The sequence below is a fragment of the Coturnix japonica genome, chromosome 3 (assembly GCF_001577835.2).
Source record: "Coturnix japonica isolate 7356 chromosome 3, Coturnix japonica 2.1, whole genome shotgun sequence".
In the NCBI taxonomy this organism is placed as follows: domain Eukaryota; kingdom Metazoa; phylum Chordata; class Aves; order Galliformes; family Phasianidae; genus Coturnix; species Coturnix japonica.
The window spans coordinates 8786757-8813784 of NC_029518.1; the positions used below are offsets into that span (position 1 = coordinate 8786757).

Here is a 27028-nt window from a genome sequence, read left to right on the forward strand (position 1 = left end):
ACCAGGAGAATATGGTAACTTACAGGCTAGAAACAAAGAGCCTCTGGAAAATTCCAAGGGCATTGTGGACAAGTTTCTAGGCATTGTCAGAGCTCCCATGTATTTTGTTTCTTTGAGAGTAAGTGTTTGTCAAAGAAACACAGAAAGCCATTAGTACAATTCGAAGCAGCCGAAGAGCTATTTTCCAATTTTTTTTTTTAAATTATAGATGACCGTGCTCTGAAGTTGGGTCATATGTGTATCATCCTGGCACCAGAAATGGTCAGCGATGAAAGGGCAACAGATCCTTGACTCTGACTAAATGAATGAAGCATTCATTAAATAGCTTCTTACACTGCGTGAAACTCTCAGACACAGCAATACAACTCTGTCGACTTCCCTTGCTTTTAGTGTACTATTTGGCATCAGTGTAGACAAGAGGAGAATGTAAGTCATTAAATTCTTTCTACGCACTATTGGAGGCAGCCTGTGTTTTGAGCACATTCGTCACTCTGTTCCTTCAGATATAAATTTGCAACATGCCAAATAATACATTCAGAGCACAAAGGAAGTTGTTGAAAGTTGAGGATAACAGCAAAAAAGATTGAGGCAACAGAGTTGGGAAAGAAAGAGCAAGGAAAGTTTAAAACAAAGGCATTTGTGTGGATTTAATGTAGAGTACTGCCACCAGCACCGAGATAAATCTGAGCAAAAGAAAAAAAGAAAGGAGGTGCTACTAAGCTGGGAAATTCCAACAAACAACGTGCACAGTGACAGCAAACCACCTGGCTTCGCAGTCAGCCCCGTTAACTGCAAGTTACACAAATTGGCACTGATATTGTATGATGTGTGCAAATTACCAAAAACTGAGGCCCCAGATTGGTGTTTATTTATACAAAACCAATCAAGAACAACGTCAGCAAATTTTTACTGGGAAAGACAGGCAGCATGTGAAGTTTGCTGTTGTTTTCAGTACTTGACTATTGCCTGAAATCAGGTAGGATTCAATACAGTTGCCTGCACGGAGATGTCTGGTTCGTTTTTGCATGCTCTGGGCTATCTGGGTCATCATGAGTCTTGCAGATGTGACACAGTACTTAAAGGAGCCCTCCCTATGTCACTGGAGGGCAGGCATGCTGCTGTGAAGCAGAACACTAAAAACTGAAGAGGTTTTATTAGCAGCAAGATAATCGCCTCTCCAAATTTTCTGCTGAAAGCAGGATCATGCTCCTAACAAATAACCTCAGTGATGTTAATAACATTTGCCTTGTAAAAGAATCTTTTGCAGTCAGCATGTCTCTGTGGCTTTTGCAAAGGAGACTGCATTGTTTTGCAGGAGCCAAAGTTACTTGTTCAAAATCAGCACCCAGCTGGGTGAGGGCATGGGAGAGCTCAGGTCTCGGGAGACCACCTTTGGAGTTAAAAGCTGTAATTGACACAAGCAAGTTTTACCATATAAAAGAAGCCAGTAAATGGCTGCAGATTTACATCACACAAAACCCTGAGCTACGTTAATCGGGATTGTCTTATTTTAATCTTATAATATTGCTGAACATAAGAAACTATTTCAGGTTGAGCTGCAGTTGTAATTTTCAAACAAACAGGGCTTTTTCTTCTCTCGTGGAGGGGGAGAAAGGTAATTGTATTTTGTATGGTGATAGGGGATTTGTGCTGGCTTCAACAAGCTGCTGAAATCAGTGATAACAGTCACCGGCCTCCGCCAGCACCATCGGATAAAGAGCTGCCACTGAGTCTATTTCTCAAGCTCGAGCAGAATTGCTTTGAAGGCTTGTGAAATTCAATTTGCAAGAGAATGGAGGATCCTCTCTGTAATTTCAAAGTGTGGAAAATAGTAATTGCTTTTACTCCATTCAGAGTGTCTGAGTGGGGAAGCAGCTGCACGCTTTGGGTCCCAGCCATGCCCAGCAGGCTGATGCTGATGTAGCTGGGACCCCACACACCCCACGTTCCTCTGCTACAGCCACTCCTTTCTGTGGGCAGGCACCCAGTGCCCTTAGTCAAAAGGGTTTCACTACGTGTAATTCTCTTTAATTGACTGCATTTGTATTTGTCTCTTGAGCGGGGAAGATAATCCTGTATATGAATAATCAGGCTTGATCTTTGATTTATATGATGTTTAGATTTGTTCCATTCAGCAGAGAACATAAGTATTAGTGGAATTTTTTTTATTTTTATTTTATTTTTTTTACAACTTTCCTGTTAGGAACTATGGTTGATCAGATGGCTAGCTTGTCTGCTGGTAATCCTCTTCTTTGCTTGAAGAGCTGGCAAAAGCATCTGGGCCTCCCTGGTAGTAATTAGGGTGAGCTAACTGCCTGCTGTGCTGAAAAGTAGCTCTGAGATTTGAGGAAATGAAAGTGCAACACAAACCTGGCTAGCATGCCGGTGCCTTGTTTCCTTCATGCAAAGGAACCGCTGCTTTCAGTTGCCTTTAAATGAGGCCATTATCTTTCTTTTATCTCAGAGGTTTTACTAAACTCCAGTGTTTTATCAAGAGCCCCAAACTCAGAATGTCCTGTTGTCGGCTGTTTTTTCCTTCTCTGTTGCCCAGCTATAAATCTAGAAATGGTTTAACAAATCAATCAAAAGCTCTCAGTTTTCAGACACTGGGTTTAGAAAGTTGGGGAAGAAACCTTCCTGTCCCCAAAAACTTTATAAAGACTTCTGACTACAATTGCTTAGCTGGTATTGTGATGGCAAGTCATTGGTATTAAGCACTGTGAAGCTTTCTCCAAAGGGAAATGTAAGCATACATAAACCTGTAAGTGAAAACAGAAACAACCTCAGGCTCCAGCCTAGTAACTTTAAATCCAGGAAGCCTTTCTCCCTTGAAAGAGTGAGGAGGAATATGAGAAGAGGCTGCCTATGCCGTGGCTTTTACCAACTTGTGCAGCAACCTCTGTACACTCAGTTTCAGATCTGAGCCCTCTTGCTTATCATGGAGTGATCTGCAAGCTGAGGATCTAAGAGGCACATAATGAATGATCCCATCCCCAGCACAAGGCTGTGGGGAGCAGCAGCTACTGCTGGCAATTTATCTATTTGGATTTTGATTTTATATTTTTTCCTGTAGGAAGAAAACAGTGGTGCAATTTGTGAGCAAAATCCTGTTTTGGCTCCTGCATAGGCAAGGTAAAGTAGGGCAAAGCAGCAAGTTCCTTTCATCTAATAGGCTTTTGCAGAGGCTGCATGCGGTTTGTAGTCTTTTCTTTTAGTGCTGAACAGTGTGTGAAGATGCCCTCAGATCTGACTTTGTCTGCCAGACAGCCTGTTGGCTGATTTGTTGCTCTGTTGACATTCCTTTCCCTGATATTCATTGTAATACCATTTCAAAGCCTCTGTTCTGCTCCTGAAAGCTGAAGCAGCATCGCGCGATTTTAATGGTCAGAAATACAAATCTGGCAATATAAAAACCAGATTCGGTTTTCTTTAAATCACCTGGAGACTTTTCTTTGAGTCTTTGTTTTCTTCTATGTCTTCCTGATGACCAGATCTCCTAATGTAACTTCTCAGTAGCATGATGCTGCTGTCACATTTCTTCCCTCTCTGCTGGAGCATCCCCTCCCTCACCATGAGGGACGTGGTGTCAGTGCTCCCACAGTGCCCGCACAGTTGACAGCAAGTGCTGTTAGATCCTGTAGTTAATCTTCCACTCTTCAGAGGTAATTATCAACGAATGTGGGTATTTTAAGATCATAATAAATGCATTTGACACAGTACGGCACCTTTGCTGTCACACTCAGTCCCACCATAGCATTTGGAGCCTGTGTGGTGATACTTGATGCAGTTGTGTATCAGGAAGATTTGTTCTCCTGTTGCCCAGTGTTGTATGATTGATTTATAGGCAGCCAGTCCATGCATGGAATTAAACAAGTTTTACATCTTTCAGCTTTTTGTCACATCTTCATGCTCTGTGGGTATTTTCTTTTTTTCTTTTCTTTTTTTTTTCTTTCTTTTTTTTTTTTTTTTTAAGAGACAAGTTTCCACAAAGCAGTTGTAGCATTTATTTTCACTGAGGAACTTTGTTAAATTATTGAAACAATCAAAAAATGGCTTAAAAAGTGCAAAATATATTTGCTTGTTTTCCTTTGTGAGCAGCTGAGTTTGAATACAGATGCAGACACTAAAGTAAATTAGATTCTCAGTACAGTATTCTCCACCACAGTTCCAATCCCATTGTTGTCCCAATCCCCACATCTATGAGATAGAAAGATTAAGTAATAATGAAGACATGTCACTGCACCTGCTTTCACTGTATCTCACTACATGCAGTAAAATCACCCATAGTTTCATTCTTCGCCCTCAGGCACAATCTGTTGTTCACAGCTCTCAACTGAGGGCTTGATAAAAACACGTTTCTTATCGTTGCCTGTCCAGATTTGCCTACAGTTTTTTGAGAACAAGCTGCTTTTAAAAGTCTGTCTACATCTGGTAAACTTAAGCGTTTGAGTTGATGTGTAGTTTCATTTGTCAGAATGCTAATATTGGCTGAATGGTGAACATCTGGCACATTAGGCAGCTTAGCAGGTTCAATGCTGCACACAACTAGAACAGGTAAGCTTGCAACAAGTGTTAAAGGAAAGGTAGGAGCTCACCAAATTAAGGTTTCTGGGCATGTGTGTGTTGTCTGAGTGCCCAGCTATTGCCCCGCTACAGCCAAGCAAATTTGTGGTCTACCTCATGCTGGTGAGGGAGGTGTCTTTGCTCAGCAGCTGTCCAGCAGCAGTTTCTGGACATGCCTCTTGCTTCCTTTGCATCCTGAGCTTAGTATGGCATATGCGTATGCTGGCACAGCTTTAAATTTCTGAATAACTTCTCAGGATATGAGATAATCATGCACTGATGTGATAACACAGGAAGTAGGCCCATGAAAGGACTACCAGTCCAGATTCAAAAAGGATCCAACTCTGTTACATTTCAGAACTCCTTGAGTAATCTGTAGCAGCGTCGAGGTTATGTTTTGTTCTGATACTGGCATGGACTTCCTTTGAGTTTCATCTCTTTTCCAACTCTATCTTATTTCTTTTCCTCTCTCTAAATAGTTCTTCCTCCTCTGTCAGTCAAGACTGTTTATGCAAGAATTGCTTGATTTTATTTATTTATTTAAAAATGTTTACTGCTTCACTAGTACTAGCTGTGCTGACATGCTCACCCTTAGTAACCTCCCTCTGTTTTTCTCTTTTCTTCTTTAAATTTCCTATGTCAGATGGCCCCTTCTTGCTATAGTTGCATCGCTGGCATCACTGGAGAGTCTGGAACCTCATGCAATTGCAGTTCAAATTTATGTTTTCTTAGTCAGTGAATGGAAAATGTATTTCATGTGAAGCATTAATTTATTGTACTCAACAGCTGCTGTTACGATGCATGAAAAATGGCCTATCAGGACTGATATGTTTACACTGAACCACATCATCTAGAATTTCCAATGTATTCCCATCCTCATCTGCTTAGGTCTGAAGCCCTTGGCTTTGGAAAAGAAAATGTTCGAGACAAAGAGTCTGGGTGAAAGAAGAAAAGAGTCCTACAGAATCACAGAATGGCCTGGGTTGAGAAGGACCACAATGATCATCCAGTTTCAAACCCCTGCTATGTGCAAGGTCACCAACCACCAGACCAGGCTGTCCAGAGCCACATCCAGCCTGGCCTTGAATGCCTGCAGGGTTGGGGCAACCACAACCTCCTTGGGCAACCTGTTCCAGTGTGTCACCACTGTCTGTGTGAAAAACTTCCTTCTAATATTTAACCTAAACCTGTCCTGTGTCAGTTTGAAACCATTTCCCCTTGTCCTGTCACTGTCCACAGCTGTTCCCCTTCCTGCTCGTAAACTCCCTTCAAGTAATGGAAGGCCGCAATGAGGTCTTCCTGGAGCCTTCTCTTCTCCAAGCTAAACAAGCCCAGTTCCCTCAACCTTTCCTCACAGGAGAGGTGCTCCAGCACTCTGATCATTTTAGTGGTCCTCCTCTGGTCCTCCTGTAAGAGTTCCACATCCTTCCTGTACTGGGGGCCCTAGGCCTTGACGCAGTACTGCAGATAGGGCCTTACAAGAACTGAGTAGAGGGGAACAGTCACCTCCCTCTCCCTGATGGCCACAATTTTTTTTTTAATGCAGCCCAGAACACAGTTTGTCTTTTGGGCTGCAAGTGCACATTGCTGGCTCATGTCCAGCTTCTCATCCACCAGGACACCAAGTCCTTCACTTCTTCAGCCAGGAAGGCTTCCCTTCCTTCCAGTGTATTGACTGCACCACTCAGCTTGGTGTCATCCGCAAACTTGCTGAGGATGCACTCAGTGCCATCGTCTGTGTCATTGATGAAGATGTTGAAGAGCATGGGACACCACTTGTGACTGGACCTTGTAGCTTGTACGTAAAGAGAGGTCAGTGGATGAAAATAGGACAGGATGAGTCTGGAGATCAGAGTTCTGTTCGTGTGCTGTTGTTCTCTGTTGTCCTGCAGTGGCCCAGACCCCAAGTGACCCTTCAGCTTGCTGCTGACTCCTGCAGTTGCAGCAGTGGTGGTTGGAGTTCACAAAACGGTGCCACATTCTGTAAGAGCTGAAGGCCTTACAAGGAAAGCTGAGTGGCGTGACTCAGCTCAGGAAAAGACTGGAAAAGTAGCTTCATAGGAGTGTTAATCTAACATTTCATTAATATAGTAATAACCCTAAACTTTGAGAATGGCTAGTACTTTCATCTAGAATAATTATTGTATTGGAAGACTTCCTAGGTCATTTTAATTGTTCTCCTGTGGGGTTGAAGCTGTTCTGGTTTTGCATATTCAGGATATTTTAAAACACATGGGAAGGCCATCTATTAATAACAAACGACAAGTCTCCATAGTTCCACTAGGCTGTTTTATAGCTTGTCTTTGGACATAAAGGTAAGCTTCAAAAGAATAATAATGTCCAAGCTAGTAAATAAAGATATCAGTCATCCCTGCTAATCTAGAAAAACAGAGAGCACAAGATCAGGCCGTAGATATTAGCTCACTTCATTGTCTGAGTAGAGACTTTTCTAAATCATTTGCCCTGTGTAGGAGATTATGAATCAATTGCTGTGAACTGGGGAGTTCTAGTGACTTCCATTTTATTGGGTTTAATCTTTCTCCTGTCATGGGTGTTCCAGGGAGCCAGGTCTATTCGTTATGGCTCACTGTTGATAGGAGAGATGTATTCCCCTATAGGAAAGCTTCTACTGAAAGCTGTAAATTGAAGTTGAGAACTGAATTTATTTTTTCTAATACCGCTTGCTGAATGGCTCAACTTTAAACTAGTGCCATATAATCTACTTTGTTGTTAATTTAGCAATGTTGTGTTTTCATTACTTACATGAATTGCATAATTTAGTTCAAAGTATTGTAACTTTTTCTTTATATATCATGCCACGAATAATACTGCTCTTTTTTCTGTTCACATATTTCACTTGGCTGCTCTGTGTGCCAATTGGTATTGTGAGGTTTCCATAACATATTTTATGGCTGTACAGTACTGGGTTTGAGTGCTTATACCCTTCTCCATCTTTTACATAAAGTTGGCAAAGTGTTATATATATCATTCAGGATGAGGTAGTTGTTGTTATTTCATCTTCTGGCCTATCATTTTCAAACAACACCAGAAAATTGCCTTGATTTGTCAAAGAATGCATTTGAAGAAAACCAAGAATGAGGAAAGTAAAGAACCTGAATTTAGCAACCCCAGGTTGCTTATTGAACAATTCCACCTGATCACTATTAACCTTTGATTAATGCCTTATCATTTTTCAGATCGCAATAAAGTCCAGGGACTGTATGAATGCAGACTGCAGTAACCTGGCAGTGTTTTTGGTTGGATAATTTTTGAGGTTGCATATCCATTTTGGTCTTCGCTAGTATAGCACAAAATATAGACAAGGAATCAACATAATCTATAATGCAGTTAGCTCTATTCAGTGTGTATTTATCTTACTGGTCATCATAGACACTGGAAGTGCTTTGCAATGAGGGGCTGCAAGGAACTATCCTGTCTAGTTATAAGTGGTTTTGTGACTCAGGCTTGAAGTCCAGTGCTGCTGCCTCCTGTTTGTGGAAAGCAGGATCTCCTAAGTGCCTGTGGGAACAGACTCTTGACTGTGCAGCTCTGCAAAGTTTGGTAGCCATGCACAGAGCTATCTGGAATAAAACTACACTGATAAAAAGGCAAGCAGTAACTTTGGTCAGTCTCCTTAGTTACATGGGGAGAAAATCCTGCCATGGAAATCCTTTTATGTATTTTAGCCACTTCACAGGATGCTTGTGAGGGCTTTTTTGATTTCTCATCTTTGACTTTCACTATAGATTTCTGCTTTCAGGATCAATTATTTCTTCTTTGTCTGCAGCCTCTCTTTGACAAGTTTATTCTTCTAACCAGCTGTGTCAGGCTTCAGAGCTGCCGTTCTGTAGTACAGAAGCTTGACAGTCATTCAATTTATATCCTTTTCTAGCTAAGCTCATGAGATTCAAGCATAGGGTCAAAGCCAAAGTGTTCTTTAATTTTTTCTAGTATTGCTGCCAGCCGATGTTTAAATAGAAACATTTTCTGAGAGTATTAGTGTGCTAATTGTGCAGAAGGCTGAAACATGAGCCTTATAACTCAAACTCACCATCTTTTTCACATCCCCAGCTACTAAACCTCTTAATTTCCATCTTTCTCTAGCTCTTCACAGCTGCCCTCCAGTAGGCCCACAGCAGTGCACAGAACTACTATTTGGTTCCAGTTTGTGTCCTGGTACATAAACTCAATTGATAAATGACTTCGTTGTGTGGTCTGCCCCTCAGATTCTTTTTATCATCAGTGGGAAGAGTTGTCTTCACAGAGCACATAACAAAATTCATCCTTAAAGAAAAGCATCCTCATTCTCAAACAACGGTGAGATTTTGAGTTCTGTAGATACCAACAAGATGGCTGTGGGAGTAAATTCACACATATACTGATGCCATGGCTGGGTCAGCAGTTGAGAAAAGGTTCCTTGCAAGCCACCCACATGAACCAGCAGCCCCAAGGTCTGTAGTCTTGACAGTAGTGCAGGAGTGCTGATGTTCTCTGCTACCAATCACTGACAAAGGAAAGGTGTCTTTTTAGACTTCCCTGTTCCTCACCCAAGACAGACTTGTCATTTTTACATCCTTGCCTCAGTGATGCTTAAGAGGCCTTATGAACATGTGAAATAAAATCCATTTCAGATTTATGGATTCGCTTTTCTTCAGATACCTTGGGGCCAGTTTTCTCTGAGATTCCTTAAGCAGTAACCAAGAAGGTTTAATTTTAGCCCTGATGTGGAATAAATGGGGTGGAAGTCAGATTGTTTGAGCAAGAGGTTTTGTCCAGTAAAGTCAGACTTGAACAGAATAGTGCTGTCAGGTTTTTAACTGAGATGAAAAGGCAGTGGAAGTTTGGGGAAATTGTTACTGCCCTGAAATTCAGTCCTCATCTCTATTTATATGAACACTACATTATAGGCAGATTTCTTGAGATTTTCTTTCCATTATAAAATAATGCAATAAAATAACTCTGAAAATGGAACAGAAAATGGAATGAAAAAAGATGTATAAGGAAAAAGGGCTCTTATTGTTTAAAACCAAGCACTGAAGTCTCTAATTCAGAGCATGAATTCTTATGCTTCTGTAAGTAAGATGAGGTGTAAAATATTTAAAGTGTGTGTGCTGTGAGGTTGGACTGTGTGTTGTGTTTCACAACTGATTAAGCATTGTTCCTAAATAAATCCTGCAGTTCTAGCTGCAGTGACACAAATAATAGAACATGAAGGTGTGAAAGAAAATGGCCAATTTGAGTGATAAGAAAAGGAGCTATGCTTCATTTGGTCTTAGAAAATAAGTCATCGTACAGATATGATTGCCTTTCCTGAATGGTTGTATAGGATTACTGCTATATAAAGCTCCGCCGCTCACATTTTGCAGTGGCTCAGTGATCTGTGTATGTTGTGCAGTGTATTTTTCAGATTTCACAAACATGATAAGGTAATGGTTTTGTACAGTCTTGAACGCCAGAACTCGTTTTGTCATCAGGTGCTGATTTGTTCCCAAATGAGGTGTTCACATGTCGGCATGGCAAAACCAAGCAGAACTCTGATCCTGACAAAGACCACAGCTCACAGATGCAGCTGTCATTTTATTTTCGTCTTCAATGGTCTATTTTTAAATGCTATGCTTCCAGCACCAAGTACTCAGGGAAAATTCATTCCTATATCTTTGAAAAATAATATCAGCTTGAGTTACAACTTCTGATCCTCTAGTAACCTGTAGCGTTCTTTCTCCGTGATGCTGTTTACACTTCAAGATGATTTTCAACCTTTAGCTTAATGAGAGAAAAATTATGCTTGTTTCTTTATAGCAAATATGTAAGTGGTCAACAGGTCAAAAATTACATTTACAGGGAAAATATAGCATGACTTCACAAGAAAGTCAGATGGACAAGTCAGATGGAAAGTCAGATGCTTGTGTTCATTTCAAGTTGAATTTACCTAATGCTTGTGCACTTTTAATCTCTGTGAGGTTACTTTATTACTTAGAACACATGTTTTGAAGTGCCAGTCAAAAGGATGAGGGCTTGGGGTTAAAAGCATTTCAGACACAGTAATTCTTAATGAAAATCTAATTTAGAAAAAAATGGCACCTGGATTCAGCAAGGCAGTAAAGTAGCACGACTGTCTTTCAGGGCATACAGCAACCTGTCTTGACAGTGATTTATGTTCTTTTTTGCTTCCCATGCCCAAGTATATTATCTAGGCTGACATGTATATGTACGTATATCAAGCGAGTTCTCAGCACCTGCTACAATTCTCATACTGAATTTATTCTTGTTGATGACTCTGAATATCGGTAGAAAACGAAGGGCACAGTTCCTTGACACATATCAGCTAGATGTAGCATGACACCACTTCGGCACAAGCTGGGTGTATGTTTAGACTCTGTGGCAGGCGTAATTAAGTGTGGAATTTGACTGTCATCTGGCCTTGCAGTTTTTCTTGCCATGAGAATCTGGCAACTGCTAATCTTACAGGTCAACAAGCAGCCACCTAACTTCCCTCTTCTGACATTTCAGGGTCTATTTCTGAGTAGACGTGAAACAAGAACTCTGTGGGAAAACTAATGCAGTAGTAGACATGACTCCCGAAATCTTCAGTGCAGAGTAATTCAGACTGCTCTGCACAATCCATGCGTACATTTTACTAAATTAAAAACATGCAGCGCTATATGAAAAAATACCTACGCTGAGTATTATGGCTGTGAGCATTACAAAACTGTCACTGTGTAATTTACTAGAAAATGATAAACTTCCAATGGGTTTTGAAACACCTTGTAAAAAATTAATGCAAATACAACATTCCAGCTTGGTGTTTTCAGAGGCACCATGAAACAAAACAGAAGGCAGTTACAAATTAAATTTGGTAGAATGTCCGTATATAATCTTTACTTATCGCTGTAGCTAAATTATGTGCAGTTTATCCATGGAAGTTATTTGTGCACTGGCTTGTCTTTTCCTAATCTCCTTGCCCTCTATCTGCAATGCATACAATATTTTTTGAATGTAAATAAAAATAATAATAAAAATGATAAAAATGCAAATAAGAAATTTAAGTTCCTAAGTGAACACCTAAAAATATGACAAGTCCATGCAGATCCTCTTAAAACTTGCTAAAAACCTTGCAAGGTTGTGTGCTAAAGTATGCATTGATAAAGGAAAATAGGGCAAGAGCCAGGGAGTTCTGAAAGTGAAGTTTAGACATAATTTGGACAGTTGCATCCAGAATACTCCAGAGTTCCTCTACTTCGAAAAGGCTTCTGAACATGCAAACTAATGTTGCTTAGAAATCTGGGCAGCGGAGTTCTCCAGGCATCATAGCTTAGGGTTATCCAAGCTGAACCAGATGTGAGGTTAATTCACTGCTGAGTTCTTTCAACAGTTCTCAGCAGTAGAGGCTGTTTTGTCTGGGTTGTGTCTGAACCTTCTGTCACTGAAGTGTTACTCTGACTTTCCTCCTCGTGGTATAACACAGCTTTTTGACTTCATGGAATTTGCTAAACTGGTGTGTGAGTAGGCAGATTCCATCCCTGCAACTCATTGCGTCACAAAAAGGAGAATTCACATAGATCTTGTTCTCAACCTTTTTCAGTTGGATCATCAAGTTGTTATCGTCTAATTATTATATGGAACATTTAATGTGATGTGTGTTATAATTATGAATTTGACCAGGACACATTAAAGAAAAATCCTAGCATTTCATCAAGTGAATGGATCGTAATTCAAAAGATGTGTGAGGTTATTTGCAGGAATAATGCACAGAAGTGAAGAGTTCAGTCTTGATTTATGAAATGCACAAGGCACATTATAAAGCAAATTTGAAGGGCAGTATGCTAAAGTGATGAGGACATCTGGGAGAGGTTCAGCAGCAAATTAAGCAGTGGCATAAGTCATTGACTGTTCTTTGGTGAAGCTGTATATTAGTGGGCTATGACATCTGCAGTGGATTCTGGTTCAGACTGAAGCAGCTCAGTGCCAGCCCTACCCACACCATCAGTGTAGTCTTGGGGATGTCTTTTTCCCCATCACCTCATGGCAATCACCAGTTAGTTCCTTTCCTTCCATGCCTCATGCAACATGGCACTTCCACAGCTGGCTGTGCTGCTGAGCAGTCCAGTCCTTCATCTTACACTGTACAGGGAGTTTAACCATGCAGGTTAAGAAAGGGAAAATAATAGAGAAATACAAAATTTTTTAATAAATGTAATATTTGGAGAAAAATACATGTTACAAATTATAGAATCATAGAATGGCTTGGGCTGGAAGGGACCCCAAGGATCATCCAGTTCCAAATTCCCTGCCACAGGCAGGACAACCAACCCCCAGATCTGGTACTAGACCAGGTTGCCCAGGGCTCCATCCAACTTGCTCTTGAACCTCTAAGTAAATCACTCAGTTCACTCAGGATTTTAGTGCTTTTTGCTGAAACAACCCATTGTCTGAAGATGTCCTTCTTGCAGAGGATTGCAGGTTAGGGCTAGAGGGTTGTCATCAGAAGATACTGTTGAGGAAGGTATTCGATACTCTCACATTATCCACTGAACAAAAAATACACAGCATGTCCATTTTCCTGCAGTTACTTACAACCCCATGTAAATACGTGAGATGTGTGTATATATCTGTGACTGATTTCAAAACAGACTTACTTGATGTTTCAACTCACTGAGCTTTTGCCATGGAGAGGTGGGTGAACACATTCAGAATAAATTTAGTAAATATAAAACAAATGTATTTGAAGACAGTCAGTTATGCATGACTTTGTCATCCTGTGATGGTGCTTTGGCTAGATAAGGGTTTTGTTGTCTGCAGTAGAAAATACAAAGATGAGAAATGTGAGTTTGTATACTAGGGATTAAAAAAAACACTATGGATGAGGTAATGCTCTGCAAGAGTTAGAAAAACAGAGCGACGTGGGGAAATAAAAAGCTTTAGCAGCGTGTTATATCTGACGCTGTTGTCTTTCTCTCACCCACACAACAGATCATTTCTTAATTCCTCCATATGTTTCCTCTGTATATTTCATTAATTGTCATATTTTGCATAATCAATTTCATTCATCTAGATTTGCTCCTCTACTGAAATGCTCTGACTGATTAGTCTCTGCAGCCTTCTACTTCAACTACTTAATGATAACTATCTTTCCCCAAAAAACCTATTCCTCATATTTTTTTTCTGAAGCAACTGCATTTCCCAAGTTGCCACTTGTCATTGGAATTTAGCAGCATCCTTGTATCAGCTAATTCCCCTGTATCTCTGTTGTTCCCTTCTAGCAATAAGTCTTAGTTCTCTTTCCTAAGAACGCTGAGACAAATGATATTTGTGGTTAAACTTTCAGAAAGAAGCTTCAAGGCCATTATAAGCAGAACTGCTCCTGCGAATGCCATAAGCAGCTGTCTTTTCAAATGGATTTTTAGATGGTACACACATACATAGAGGCAGAAGAAGGCCTTATTATTTTGTACAGGATTCAGGTCTCATGGACGTGACTGCACTGGCAACATGCATGGTTCCAACAGACATACCACTTGGATAGCGTAAGCTTACCTGTTGATTTGATGAGCTCGTCAGTATAGGAAAGAAAAGGCTCTGAGAATTCTGATGAAGACTTTTTGTCTGAAAGCGTATTTATGTGGAATCTGATCTCTTCCATATTTATGCCCATATATTTCTGCTTCCAGTGGTATTTTTGCCAAAAGTGATGTAAGCTGTTATCTCATTCCAATTATTGGTTATATATTTACATGCAGTCACATTCATGAAAAGCAACAAAACGTTAACTTATTTAGAAGACTCACAGAAACAGTTGTTCTTTGTCTCACTTAAAAGATAGGACCTTGTGTTTTCTTATGAAACAGACAAACTGAAATGGGTTTTTTTTTTTGCTTTTGAGAGGTGTTGCCCCTGAGAGTTTTTAATTAGGGAGTGAAAGAAAGGCATCAGGTACTACTATTTTGTAATGCCACGGGCACAGTGTTTGACTCAGGTTTGGGGTGGGCCAGCTAATTTTACACTATTGAGATTACTTCTGTCACTTGGCCTCAGCATCTGAACTACCACAAAATGAAAATATAGTATTGTCATTATGAAGCAAGATGTAGCAGTAAACTGTAAGAAAGGTGCTTCCTTTTCTGCAGTAAAGAATGTGTTTCAGCTGTCAGAGTTCAACAGTGCTCTATGGGAACTGCTGAGTCACAGCCTGAACCATTGATCGAGCACCTGGGTAAAGGACAGGGTCAGCACTGGGAACACAGGTGAAAGCAATTCAGCTGTGTGACCGAAAGCCTGGCTACACCTCTCTTAGACCCCATTTAAGGGCTGACTGCCTTTGGGAAAGGTTCTCTGGTTGGAGATCCCTCCTTTGTGAAGTTTTCCATGTGAGCCTAGATCTTCAGAGGTGAGTGAGCATTTTTCATTTTCATTTAATGCTTTTCTACTGTGCTTATCCATTTGTTATTTTACTTCCTGTGTTGTTATTCCTCTGCAATGGTCTTTCCGGTTGATGCAACTGGGAATGCAATTGGTTGAATTACGTACTTCTTGGTTTTCAGCTGTGAAAGTGTCTATAAGAAGCCAGCACTTGTAAGAGGAGAAACTGCATGTACATAGGCTTCTTTGTTGATGTACAGCAGCCTTTCTTTTGCATTTTTAGGCTAAAAGAGTCTCTTTTAGAGGCTCTGGGGATTAGATTTTTTTAGAGGACAAAAAAAAAAAAAAAAAGGTAGTAATGTGAGGGGGAAGGCGTTAGTTTCAAGATGCTTAACCACACATATTTATAAACTGTAAACCTTATCAAATAAGTCGTTTTTCTCCTCAGGAGCATATTGTTAGGAGCAGGTTTTGTATTCTGCTTTTCCTGTGGTTCAGCTGTAGGGAGCTTTGCTATTTCATTTATGAAATGAATAATGTACTTTCATGCATTAAAAGTACATTATTTTGTGGTCAGTTACAGGTTTTGATGTAATGTAACAAGAATGACAGTGCTGTACGTTTATGTAGCTTATTCCTTACAGAAGATTTCTGAACGCTAAGAAGGGCATGCTCATTTTCTCATATGATGGGGTTTATTGTGTCGTGTACTTGTCAGAGGATAAACGATCTAGGAATGATCATTCTCTGCTTCAAAGGTCAAAACTCCCACAAATGTAAGAGACCACAATCCTCAGTGCTGTCTCATCTGTTAAGCCTAATGATATTAGTTTTCTGAGCAAAACAGGTTGCAACATTACCTCATCTTACTGCAAATATGTCTTGATTCTGCTACTGCCTGTGCGGGTAGGTGAGGAGAGGTAAACTGCTGAGCGTCTGCAGAGCTGCTTGGCCAAGTTGCACAGTCCACTTGGAACTTAGCCCTCTTGGAACTTAGTGCTTCTATGGCTGTAGAGTTAGTTGGTTGGCTGCTTGAGTTCTTTCCCCTAAAGGTACCTGGGCAGCAAAGGTTTTTAATAAGCAGAAACATTTCTCCTGATGGCATAAGAAGTATTTGCAAATTCCTACAGATAAAAAAACAAAACAGAAAAACCCACAACCTTCCTTACTCATAAGTTGCTTTTCTCGATCTTTGTATGTGGGCACACTCATACTGATTTGCCAGTAGGCTTTTAGCCACGCTACGTTCTGTTAGGAAGGGCTCTGGGATTTGTAAAATAAAAGTTGTTTTGAAAATGTTATTCTTCAGGTGCATGTTTGAGTCTAGTTACTAAATCACACACAAAAAAGTGTCATTATTGTATCCTGTATTGTTTTCGGGGAAAACAAATAATGCATTTTGGGGTTGGATTTATGATTATAATGCAAACATACATTCTGTATTCTGTGTAGAACAAGTTAATACTTCCCTAGAAAGAATTGAGTATTCATTAATAACTCCTGGATTCCTATTAGGATTGTTTTATTATATCATGTAATTTGCTTGAACTGGTTGCATCTTTCTCAAAATAGTTTAATTATAGAAATAAATGAAAAAAGGCATAGTGAAGATGCTTACGCAACAGTGCCGCCATGTTCTCCAACTGGAAATTTATTCTTAACAGAAGGAATTCACCAATCTGCAAAGTACTAAGATAAGAGGCCTTTGCAGCACTTACAACTTAACAGCCTGTCTGAAATATCAGGTTATTTAACTGAAAGTGTGTTTTGGAGGAATTCTGTGTATGAATGTGATATATTGTGGGTAAGAACAAGAGTAGCCCACAATATTTTCTTCTCTCTACAGTGATTGTAGCATTTATCCTCTTCCTCCTGGTAATAGTACTGCTGCAAATTATTTTGGCCTCACATTCCACTTTCCTCTTTTGTTATCATTCTGCCTCCTCAGTTTATCCTTGTCTTTATAAATCAGTCGATATGACGTTCTTCCTAATTCTGATTCAGGGTAAGCGCTATGGCTAGCTAGAAGATGAAGATTTGAGCAACAGCCTAACGGGAACTGAAAACCAATACTTTGCTCCTACTTGATGAGCTGGCTGATTACAAGCCTTACCTCTTCCTCGAGTCTCACTAGCTTTAGTAAACAGAGTTAAAATGTAGCCCAGGAACAGCTCAGAAATTGGAGGTGTGCTGATTAGACCTTATAAAGAAGGTGTCCTCAGTATGGAGGAAATGACAGTACCAAGCTGATTGTCCCAGTCCATAGGGTTATTAGTAGAAAGATGAATTCAGTAGTATCAAGTACAAAATCACATACTTAGGGACAACAGGATATTCAGCTACAAGAGATTTCGCAAACAGATTTTGGTTCCTACCAGTGGTCTGTGACTTTTTGGGGCCTATTTAAAGCTTTTTTGTTTTTTGCATTTCTGACACCGAAAAGTGGTATGTGACTGTTGAGCCTGAAGCTCCTCAGAGCTGATACTGTGCCTATATTTTGCACTAAGCATTTAGAAATAACATAAATAAAATACATTGGAACATCAGTCATGGCCTCCAAGGTAAGTTAAGTTGAAGGTGCAAATTATGTCAATAATGTGTGCCAACTTACTGAGGTTTTATTAGATGTGTGTGTATTTATATATATGTGTGCATATACAAACAGCCATTTCCATCTGTATCCAATGCTGTTTTTTCTTCACAGAAGTAGTCTGCTTCCATCCTGTCATGTCTTATTTACTTGATTTTTTTTTATGCCTCAGCTACAGCAACGTTGTTAAATATTGAAAAGTTTCAGATTTAAACCTGACTGTGATTTGAGTTGTAAAGACTTCTTATAGACCTATCATCTTAAATATAATGTTAGGCTGGCTTTATTTATTTTTACTGTTTTAATTTTGTTGTGAGACCAAGAAAGGATATACTTAGTTCATTAACAATAAATGAGGAAATAGTGCAGCTATGCTGTCAAGGAAATGAAAGAGCATAGAAGATAAATCCAAAGCTATTTAATTAATGTCTTCACTCTGCACTGTCCTACTTTTTATTCTGCATTCATATTTAAGACACAGAAAACAGTTTCAATAGACAAAGAATAATTTCCCCACTTGCTTTCAATTAAATAAATACATTTCTAGAATGCAAAGGAAAAAAAAAAATCAATTATATCTTAAAATCCAGTACTGTCTGGTTTTGTAATGTATGAATATAAGAGATTGTGGCGGGATGTATATTCCTAGTTCTCTGTTGTTAGAGTGTAGGTGTTAAAGCTGCTTACTAGGGAGCATAAAGAAGGGTGCTGTAATGGAGCCTTTGCAGGACCCCCACAGTTGTGCTTCACCTCCGCTTCAACAGAGAAACTTCAACCTGGTGAGGTGTCTGGAGGGAAGTTAACATACCCTGTTCCTTCTTTTCTTTGTGCAGAAATTCTTCCTGCAGCCACAGAGCTCTCGCTGGTGCAGGAGAAGGTGCCACCTCCAGCAGTCAGAGGGTACCCTGCTTCCAGGGCTTAGCTCCAAGTTTTTCCACAGGCAAACAGAAGCAAAACCAGATTTGCATTTCACTTGTTTTGATTCCACTACTTAAAAATTTCAGGTAGCGGTTTTTTATTTTCTCGAAAGCTGCTTTGTACAGACTAGCCCTGGGTGTATGTCAGATTATTTGTTTCTTCGTCATATTCCCTGCTGGCCTCCTCAGAAGCTGGTTAAATTATGGGGATTAAACAGAGCTGCACTAGATAATGAAACAGTCTATTGATTAGTAGAGTTCTAATTACTTGTCTCTTAGCATGAAAGAGAAATAAGATTTTATAGTAAACAATAAAGAAAACAAACAGGGTATTTACAACATATGTAGGGTTATACATGCCCAAGCGTGGTCTTGTACCATGAGTGCTGTGATTTCAAATTTACCATCAAGAGCTTATTTGGCTGCTTACACAGTGGTGACTTGCACAAACATATTGTTTGAGAGGTAAGCAGCCAAAAAAATAGAACTTGTTTTTTTTTCTTGTACTATTCTGCACATATACTGGAAGAGTAACATGATGGTGAGCAGTATGTTTTCGACTTTTCATGTCTTGCAGTAACAAAACTGAAGATATGGCTAATTTGTTGTTTTAACTACTTTTCTACCAATCAAATATAAGTAGTGTTACAGTTTCGACTTGAATAAATGGTGGGCATCACTAGGTAGTGGAACCCATGAACTGACATCATGTGCCTCAATAGTAGTTCAAGGTATCGGATTACCTCTAGTCTGTCTTTAAAAAATGAATGTGTATTCTACCTTCAAACTAGTTTCTCTAACAGATGTTTGTCTTAAAGAAGTGTAGGGAAATGTTAAGGAAGTAGGCCTTCAGGTTTTGCCTGGGAGGAGAGCAGTGCTGGCATCCTCTCCTTCCTACTGCTGAGCAACAAGGTGATGGTTGCAGTGTTTGCCAGATGAAACTGTGTTCTCACTTGTGCTTGTAGCTGATTGAGCTTTCCAAACAGGTATGACATGGAGTCTAGACTTCAGGATCCTTGAGAAATGAGAGCAGATCTGCTTTTGGTTTCAGGGGGAACAGAGGATCTCAGTGGCCCTTTAATGCATCTTCCACTGTTCATGGAAGTCTTCCTACAAATTTCTATATACTGTGCAATGTAGTCTGTGTTGTTGTTGGCTTTTTTCCCCCCAGCTTTTTAGAAAAAGCTGTGAACTTCAAGCAAAACTAACCAACACTGCTGAACAACTACTCTGAATAGTTCTTGCCCATGGCAAAACAGCTGAGGCAAAGCAGTAATTTAATTAAAGTGTGAAAATCCTCTTAATTCTCACAAAATAATCAAATTTCTTGTTGTTGCGACTCTTTTGTTTTGTTTTACTAGCATTGTCCAAGTACCAAGGGCTCAGCATCCTGTTCTGTTATACCTTTCTAGAGAATGGGTTTCTCATTTGGTAATGAAGCATTTCCCACTGATTTTTGATTCTACCCGTGGGCTGATTTGGCTGGAGTGCAGCCTCTCTTTGTTTGCTTGCTTTTCTTCCATGGTAAAATCCACTCCTTTTAAGCCTAGATTCTGGCAGTTCAGAGCCTTATAGACACAAGCAGTTTTGTCAGCCCATCCATTTGCTCTATCCCCTGTCACCCGCAGGTTTGTGTCAGACCAAGATGTCTTTGCTAAATGTGGATTCCTTCATTAGTTCTGTGCTCTTCCTCCAGGGCTGTAATTAGAGCCCTTCTGAAAACCAGCATGCAACTGCATCCATCAATTAGCTCTTCCTTGGAAGGATTTCTCTCTTGGTGTTCCCATCTCTGTCAGCTTACAGGTGACTCAAGTTACTTCCAGCTCTTCTGATCCACATCAGTCATAAAGTCCTTAGCATTGCCAGGGCCATGGGTTAACCACTATCTCTGGATGTGGGTGAGCAGCCAGCATTATGTGATGTGAACTTCTCTAAAAATCTGTGTAAGTTATTCAGCAGCTGCTTTATTTTTCTGCAGAGCACAGGAAAGAAATGGGGGTTCTGGTTCTGCTGCTTACCTGACAGAACAGTCAAAACAGGCGTCTGATTAAAGAGGCTGCAGCAGACACCCAGCCTCAAAGTGGGCCTCTCTACATTAGATGATAATGGCAGCGTTTACTAACAGCCAAAGAAATTATTTATTAGGACATGAAACCTTTAATTTAGGAGAAAGCTTTCACATTCAAATGTATTTTTTCCCCTATACTCCCACACTGTAAAATGCAGCAACATCTATTTCTGAGTTATGTGGGTGGCTCTGAAATGGTATGATTTTAAAGTCGAGCAAATAATATACTCATAGCAATCTTCTTTGAACCAGGAAGGTTTTAGACACCTGAAGATCCAAATCAATCAAACCAAGTGTATTGCATTCTCTGCTCTGTTAGCTTTAGATTTAAACAGTTTTATAAATGTGGAATTGCAGCAAGAATTCCCCAGTTCCTCCGTGCTGCTCAGATAAAGCAGGGCGAAGTCATACTTGGAGCAAATACACTGCAAGCCTGAGATTTTGCTTTCCTTACCTCTCCCCTAATAGCTGCTATCTGGTGTCATACAGAACATGTTTCATCATCCCATAGATGTTTTGATGCATGTGGTTGCCCCTGCTATTCATGTAGATGGACTATTCAGGAGAGTCAAGTCTTTACTGACTTGTGCTGGTGGAAGTCAGAGATAGTAACTAAGGACGGAAACACTTTGAATCAATTCATTTGTGAAATACAGTATTGTATTAAAACATTTAAGAATCAGTTCAAGTGTTGACAAAGGCATGAGAAGGTGTAAATACTTATACTGTTTGCAGAGTAGCCCCATTGCAGTTGCTTTCAGTTTATTTACTTATACACATGCAGGTATGCATTATGTACCCTGAAGGAAAGGATACAAATACTACTTTTTGGTTTTTTTGTTTGTTTGCTGGAAGATAAAAGATGACTGTGGAAAACTGCAGAATACAGTCCTAGGGAAAGGCAGATGTTCCTCACCTCCTATCCCAGATAACACTTCTGCTTGAAGGAGGTGAGGAGCTGAGCGTAGCTTAGATGTTCACTTCTACTTATCCACCCCTGTGAGCTTCTGGAGGTAATTCAGGATCCTTAATAATTGTAAGGCCTGGACTACATTTCATGAAATGGATTAAATTATCATAGGCTGAGAATAGCACCTGTAAAATTGCTGGGTTTTGGTTTAAAATAACATACACAAGAGATAGGGCACATCCCTGTTCTATGCTTCTGGTGCCTCTGTATCAAAGAAGCAGATGGGCATGCAGGTATTGCCCATTAAGAAGAAAAAGCTGAGCTTTTTTAGGATTGTGTGACCCATACAGAGGTGCAGAAACCAAGGTGTTCTGAGGATGTCTTCAAGAGTCTTTGAGACAACAGACAGCCAGGTGCAATTGAAGGCAGCTTCAACGCTTGATTGAGGATTGCTTGAGGAGTAACCTCAGCCCCATCCTTATGTCATGTTCACCTTGAATTAAGGGGTAGTTGCATATCACACCTTGTATATTTGTGTAAGTACAGAATGAAACAGACCTTTGCAAATAATTAGATGTTGTCATTCCAGATTAGTTTTAATTAACAAAGTGCAGCTATGATTCTACAGAATTTTAGAGCGCTGCTCCGGGGTTGTCTCAAATGAAGTTTGGGTCGTCCTCCCCCCACACTGGAGGATATCTTGCTCTGCTTCTTTGTATCTGCTTTTGTAGATAGGATCTGTCTTGAAGCAAAATGTCTTATTCTTCTTTATTCTTCTTTTACAATCATTCAGCTTTAAACATGCTGCCAGCAAAGTATAACTTTGTCATTGCAGAAATGCTGGTTTGCAATTGCTTCCTTTTAATTATCCCCAGCAAGTTTTCAGTACAAATAGCTCACTTCTTCCCCTTCTCTGTGTGTTTGCAAATCCTTGCATAAAATTTGCCCCTCCACACCAGAAAAATGCAGTGAGGACTTATGACTAAACTAGATAGGTGTGAGCAATCAGGCAGTGTTAATATTCGCAGGGGGAAGAAATGTAATTTATGGCGACAGTTGAGACAAAATAAATGTGTCCTGTGTAATTAGTATAATAGCTGAATATCATCCAGTCTTCCCTGTGTATTACTGTGACTATTTATAAACCAGGTGTATGAGGATTTGAAAAGAGTCTAAAGAAAGATAAGGAATAAAAAGTAGGCGGTAATAAGAAATAGAGAATGAAGATGTGTGTGCCTAGGAAATGAGTACTTCCATTTGTTTCTTGGCAGTTGAGGCTTTGAGGCTAAAGTTCAATGGCAGCTGATAGATCCAAACAGGTAGGATTGATGTAAAGTATAATTTCTTTAGAGGGGATTTTTTTCTCCCACTATATATATATATTTTTATTTTTTTTTTAAGCTTCAATTGACTTAAAGAAGAAGAATGTCGGCCTTTTGAATGGGGAAAAGCAGATCCCTTAATGATTTTCATTACCATTGAGCTTGTTTCCAATGACTCGTGGGAGTATTGGTATCCACAGGCCAACCCAATAGGTGCAGTCTGGCAGACAGCATGATGGGGTAATTCTGGCCTCTGGGAAGGAGATTACAGGCTTTCTGTCAGAAAGGGTAATTTTGTCCCAGGTGCAGAGCATGCTAGATGTTACACTGATGACAAATATCAGTGTCAATGCTTTGTGTTTCTCTGAGTTTGGTAGTTTAGCAGAGTGGAGTTTTGCAGAAGTCTCCAGAGGGAAAGCGGAGGTGTCACACTGACAACATCCCAAGTGCTGTTCCAGCTCTCTTGTGACAGAGTAAGATGACTTCCTTAATCCCTGTCTACTCTGGGTAAAATTGCTTTGTGTATGAGTAACTCTGAAATAGAACCCTCTGGAAGTCTGCAAATCCGCACACATCTCAAACTTGTCAGTTTTGTTTCCTATGGAGCACACAGGGATTGCAGATGGCTGAGCCTTAGTATGGGAGAGGTGCAATTCAGCTGAGATGCTGGAGTAACTCCTAAGGATGCCCAGAAATTCTTATTTAAAACTCACAGGATTTTTGCCATCAAGAGCCTTACAAGTGTTGAGTAACATATTTTGGCTGGAGAAGTGCCTATCTAGGATTGTGGGTGTGGATGCCTGTGCATGGACTTACTGATTAACTCACAGGTTTTGTTTCTGTCACCACACAGTGTTTGTTGTTTGTTCATACGGAAAGTAATTAGATATAAAAACCTTACTCCCACCTGGAACCACTTTGTTTGTGCCTGTCCTTGGGCTGAGCAGCAAGAGCTTAGGGACTCTAACAGCTGAGCTGAAGGCCCACTGTTTTTGTTGTTTTTAATGTAATATTGCAGGGGAAGAAAAAAAATGAGCTTTTTTGCTCGAGTAAATCTCTATAATAGATACAGTAACTTAAGCTCTATGTCCTCTGCAGTAGCAAGGATTTCAATTTTAATCTGTACAGTTCTTGTCTAGTTATTCTTTTATGTAGCACGTTCAGATCAAAATCCAGTTTCAAGCTGGCCTATTTTTCTTGGTTCTTTGTGTTGGATTTTATGACTCGTGTGTGTAGGTTTTTCCAGTGTAATGCTCTTACTTCATTTCAATAACGATACAATCAATAACGATTCAGGTTTGTCTTTGTGGTATTTACAACAGTCTCTTGTGGTATGAGATAGACAGAAAATGAATGTAGTATCCCTCTCTGCATTATCAAGGAGGTTTTGGAGTGACATGGTGGATGTAGTTGGGAAATTGTACACATTCAGCAAAACTCTTAAGCACAGCTTGAGAGCGTATACTAAAGCAAAATCTTCAGGTTCATCACATTCCTGCATTTAGTCTTATGTTTTCTTGTGTATTTGGCCTTGATTCAACAAAGCACTCAGGAATTTGCTTCAGTGTAAACCCTTGCATGTGAAGTCAAGCATGTTTTCAGCTGCTTGGCCCCGCTGCACTCGTAATTCTTGCATCTTCAGATTCTGTGTGTGAAGTCTATAATGGCCATACTGCCTATTGGAGCTCCATATCGCGCTGTACGTGAAAGAAAGGGAAGAGAACTTAGAGAAAGTTGTGTAGGAAGAGTGAGCAGGTGCTTACCATGCAATGTGTTGGCAGTTTGTCCTGAAGGTTGCTAGGATCAGAGTCAAGAGCCAGATTTTGCCACAGTGAAGTGAAAACAGACCTGGGGCAGCACAGACATTTCACACACAGTAAATACCTTCTGTGTGGCACTTCTGGCAGCATTCACTACATGAAGTAGTAGAATCCTGTAGTGAATTAGCTACAAATGCTGAGCTTCTGCTAGGGCTCATTTCATGGGATAATTCAGTGTGGCAGATAGGAGAGCCCTTAGGGTCCTATAGGGAGGGGGGAGGAGAGGTTTTGGAATGGCAGCATACTTTTCAACTGGGGAGGGAGGGTGGTTGGTGGGGATGCATTAATTCATTTATTTGCTTGTGTATTTATTTGAAACACAGAATGGCCTGGGTTGAAAAGGACCATCACGATCATGTAGTTCCAACCCCCCTGCCTGGCAGGGCCACCAAACATACACCTTTATTAGATCAGGTTGCCCAGGGCCCCGTCCAACCTGGTCTTGAACACCTCCAAGGACGGGGCATCCACAACCTCCCTGGGCAGCCTGTTCCAGGGCCTAACCACTCTCCTAGTGAAGAACTTCCCCCTAACATCCAACCTAAATCTTCCCTCTTTTAACTTAAAACCATTTCCCCGTGTCCTGCTATTGTCAGCCCTTTTGAAGAGTTTACTCCCTTCCTGGGAGTAAGTTCCCTTCAGGTACTGAAAGGCTGCAATGAGGTTACCCTGCAACCTTCTCTTCTCCAGGCTGAACAAACCCAACTCCCTCAGCCTGTCCTCATAGGGGAGGTGCTCCAGCCCCCTGATCATCATTGTGTCCCTCCTCTGGACCCTTTCCAAAACCTCCATGTCTTTTTTGTACTGAGGGCTCCACGCCTGGACACAGTACTCCAGATGGGGCCTCACAAGAGCAGAGTACAGAGGCACAATCACCTCCAGGGGATCCCATCTCGGTTCCCTGCCGCCGAGGTCCCTGGGGGCAGCGGGTTCCGCTCGGCAGCTCCGCTCCCCGGATGATGGCGGCTCTCCCCGCTCGCGGCCATTGGCTTGGCGGCGGCACGTGGAGGCGGGCACGGCTCCTCTCCCCGCCGCCGCCGCCCGAGCGCCGGGCACTGATAGGCCGGGCTGATGCGCAGGCAATTTATCATCCCCGTCTCCCGCTGTAGCAGGGAGCGCGCCTGTCATCAGTATTGATTTCAGAGGATGGACTAAATTTCCTAGGATTTCCATTAAGAATTAAGGAAGGGGGGGAGGGAGGGAAGGGGGGGAGGGGAAAGAAAAGGGAAAAAAAAAAAAAAAAAAAAGAAAAAAAAAAAAAAAGGGAAAAAAAAAAAAAAAAAAGCCGTAAGCACGCAGGGTAGCCAGGCAGACATGGATATGAGATGGCACTGTGAGAACTCGCAGGTAGCTTCTTCTCCTTTCCCGGCCGATGCAGAGCGCAGGCAAAGCACTGCAGCATGCAGGGATTCAGAGACCATTAGGCTGACAGCGAGCGGGGTGGGCTGGGGAGGGAGGGAGGGGGGGGGGGGAAGGAAGCATTTGCACCGATTACTGAAAATGACTTTTTTTTTTTAACGTCTCCGTGGAGATTGCATGTCGTTAATATTGAGATCAAATTTCTGCACGGTATCTGTTGTAAATATAGAATAGATTGGCAATATATTGCGCTGGTGGTACCTGAGCATGGATGCTGCTGCTTCTCTCTTCTGCTTTGTTTGTTGCTGCTTTTTGGTTCTGTTTTTGTTGTGGTTTTTTTTTTTTTTTTAAGCAATAGGGATGGTTTGGCATGTTTGCTCCAACCGAGAATAAAGGAAAGGAGAATTGAAAAGAACCAAATAAAAGCATGAATAAAAACCGCTTCCAATAGCTGCTTTGTTGTAAATAATTAGCAATTATTGTGGCTTAAAGGATGCTTAAACTCTGAGCGTGCATGCTGTTCCTTGGGCTGAGTTGTGTGTGTGTGTGTGTATTTGTTTTGCTGTGATTTGTTTCAGTGAGCATTTGCTCTGTTGGAATTGCAGTGAGTTATCTGCATGCTTTGATAAGAAAAATTGCATAGCAATGAGTGACTGTCTCTGACTAACCCGTATTTCATAATATATATTGTTGAGTGGCTTTGTTTTTACAGGAGTCCGTTTTGATACTTGATGGGGGGGGGGGGGGGGGGGGGGGGGAAAAAAACTCGCGTTTTTTTTTTTTTAGGTGACATTTTTTGTTTTTTTGGGGGGGGGGGGGGGGAAGGGAAAGACCATTTGTTTGCTCACTTTTACCACTGAAAAGCAAGGCTATGTATTAGCTGATTGATAAGTAACAAGCCTTTAAGGCATCTGATGTAAAGCAGCATCCCTTCCTCTGTGTGATCCAAGAGGCGAGATACGTGTGGGGGAGAGTGCTGAGCTCCTCCAGCAGAGCTTTGGACCTCGTCCTCCCCAGGAGGAGTAAGAATGCCTTGGCGTGGGCACATGGGAGTTGTGCTGCACCAGGTGGGAGCGTCGGGACAGCAGGCAGGGAGAGGGTGAAAAGGAGAGCTGCCAGCAGA

The 27028-nt window shown here is 40.9% G+C and overlaps 1 protein-coding gene across 44 annotated transcripts in view; it reads left to right on the top strand.

Moving 5' to 3' along the window:
• Window positions 1-27028, top strand: part of NRXN1 (neurexin 1) — a 606274-nt gene that overhangs the window by 534040 nt on the left and 45206 nt on the right. For 2 of the 44 annotated variants that reach the window (XM_032443917.1, XM_032443918.1), the window contains exon 1: window positions 26068-26115. The exons of 38 other annotated variants lie outside the window; for them this stretch is intronic. In XM_032443917.1, coding sequence (XP_032299808.1) covers window positions 26083-26115 — 33 coding nt within the window. In that variant the 5' untranslated portion in view covers window positions 26068-26082. Of the gene's footprint in view, window positions 1-25788; window positions 25894-26067; window positions 26116-26750; window positions 26973-27028 lie in introns of those variants that run through there. 4 more of the 44 variants (XM_015856878.2, XM_015856881.2, XM_015856879.2 and 1 more) reach the window with 4 other exon arrangements.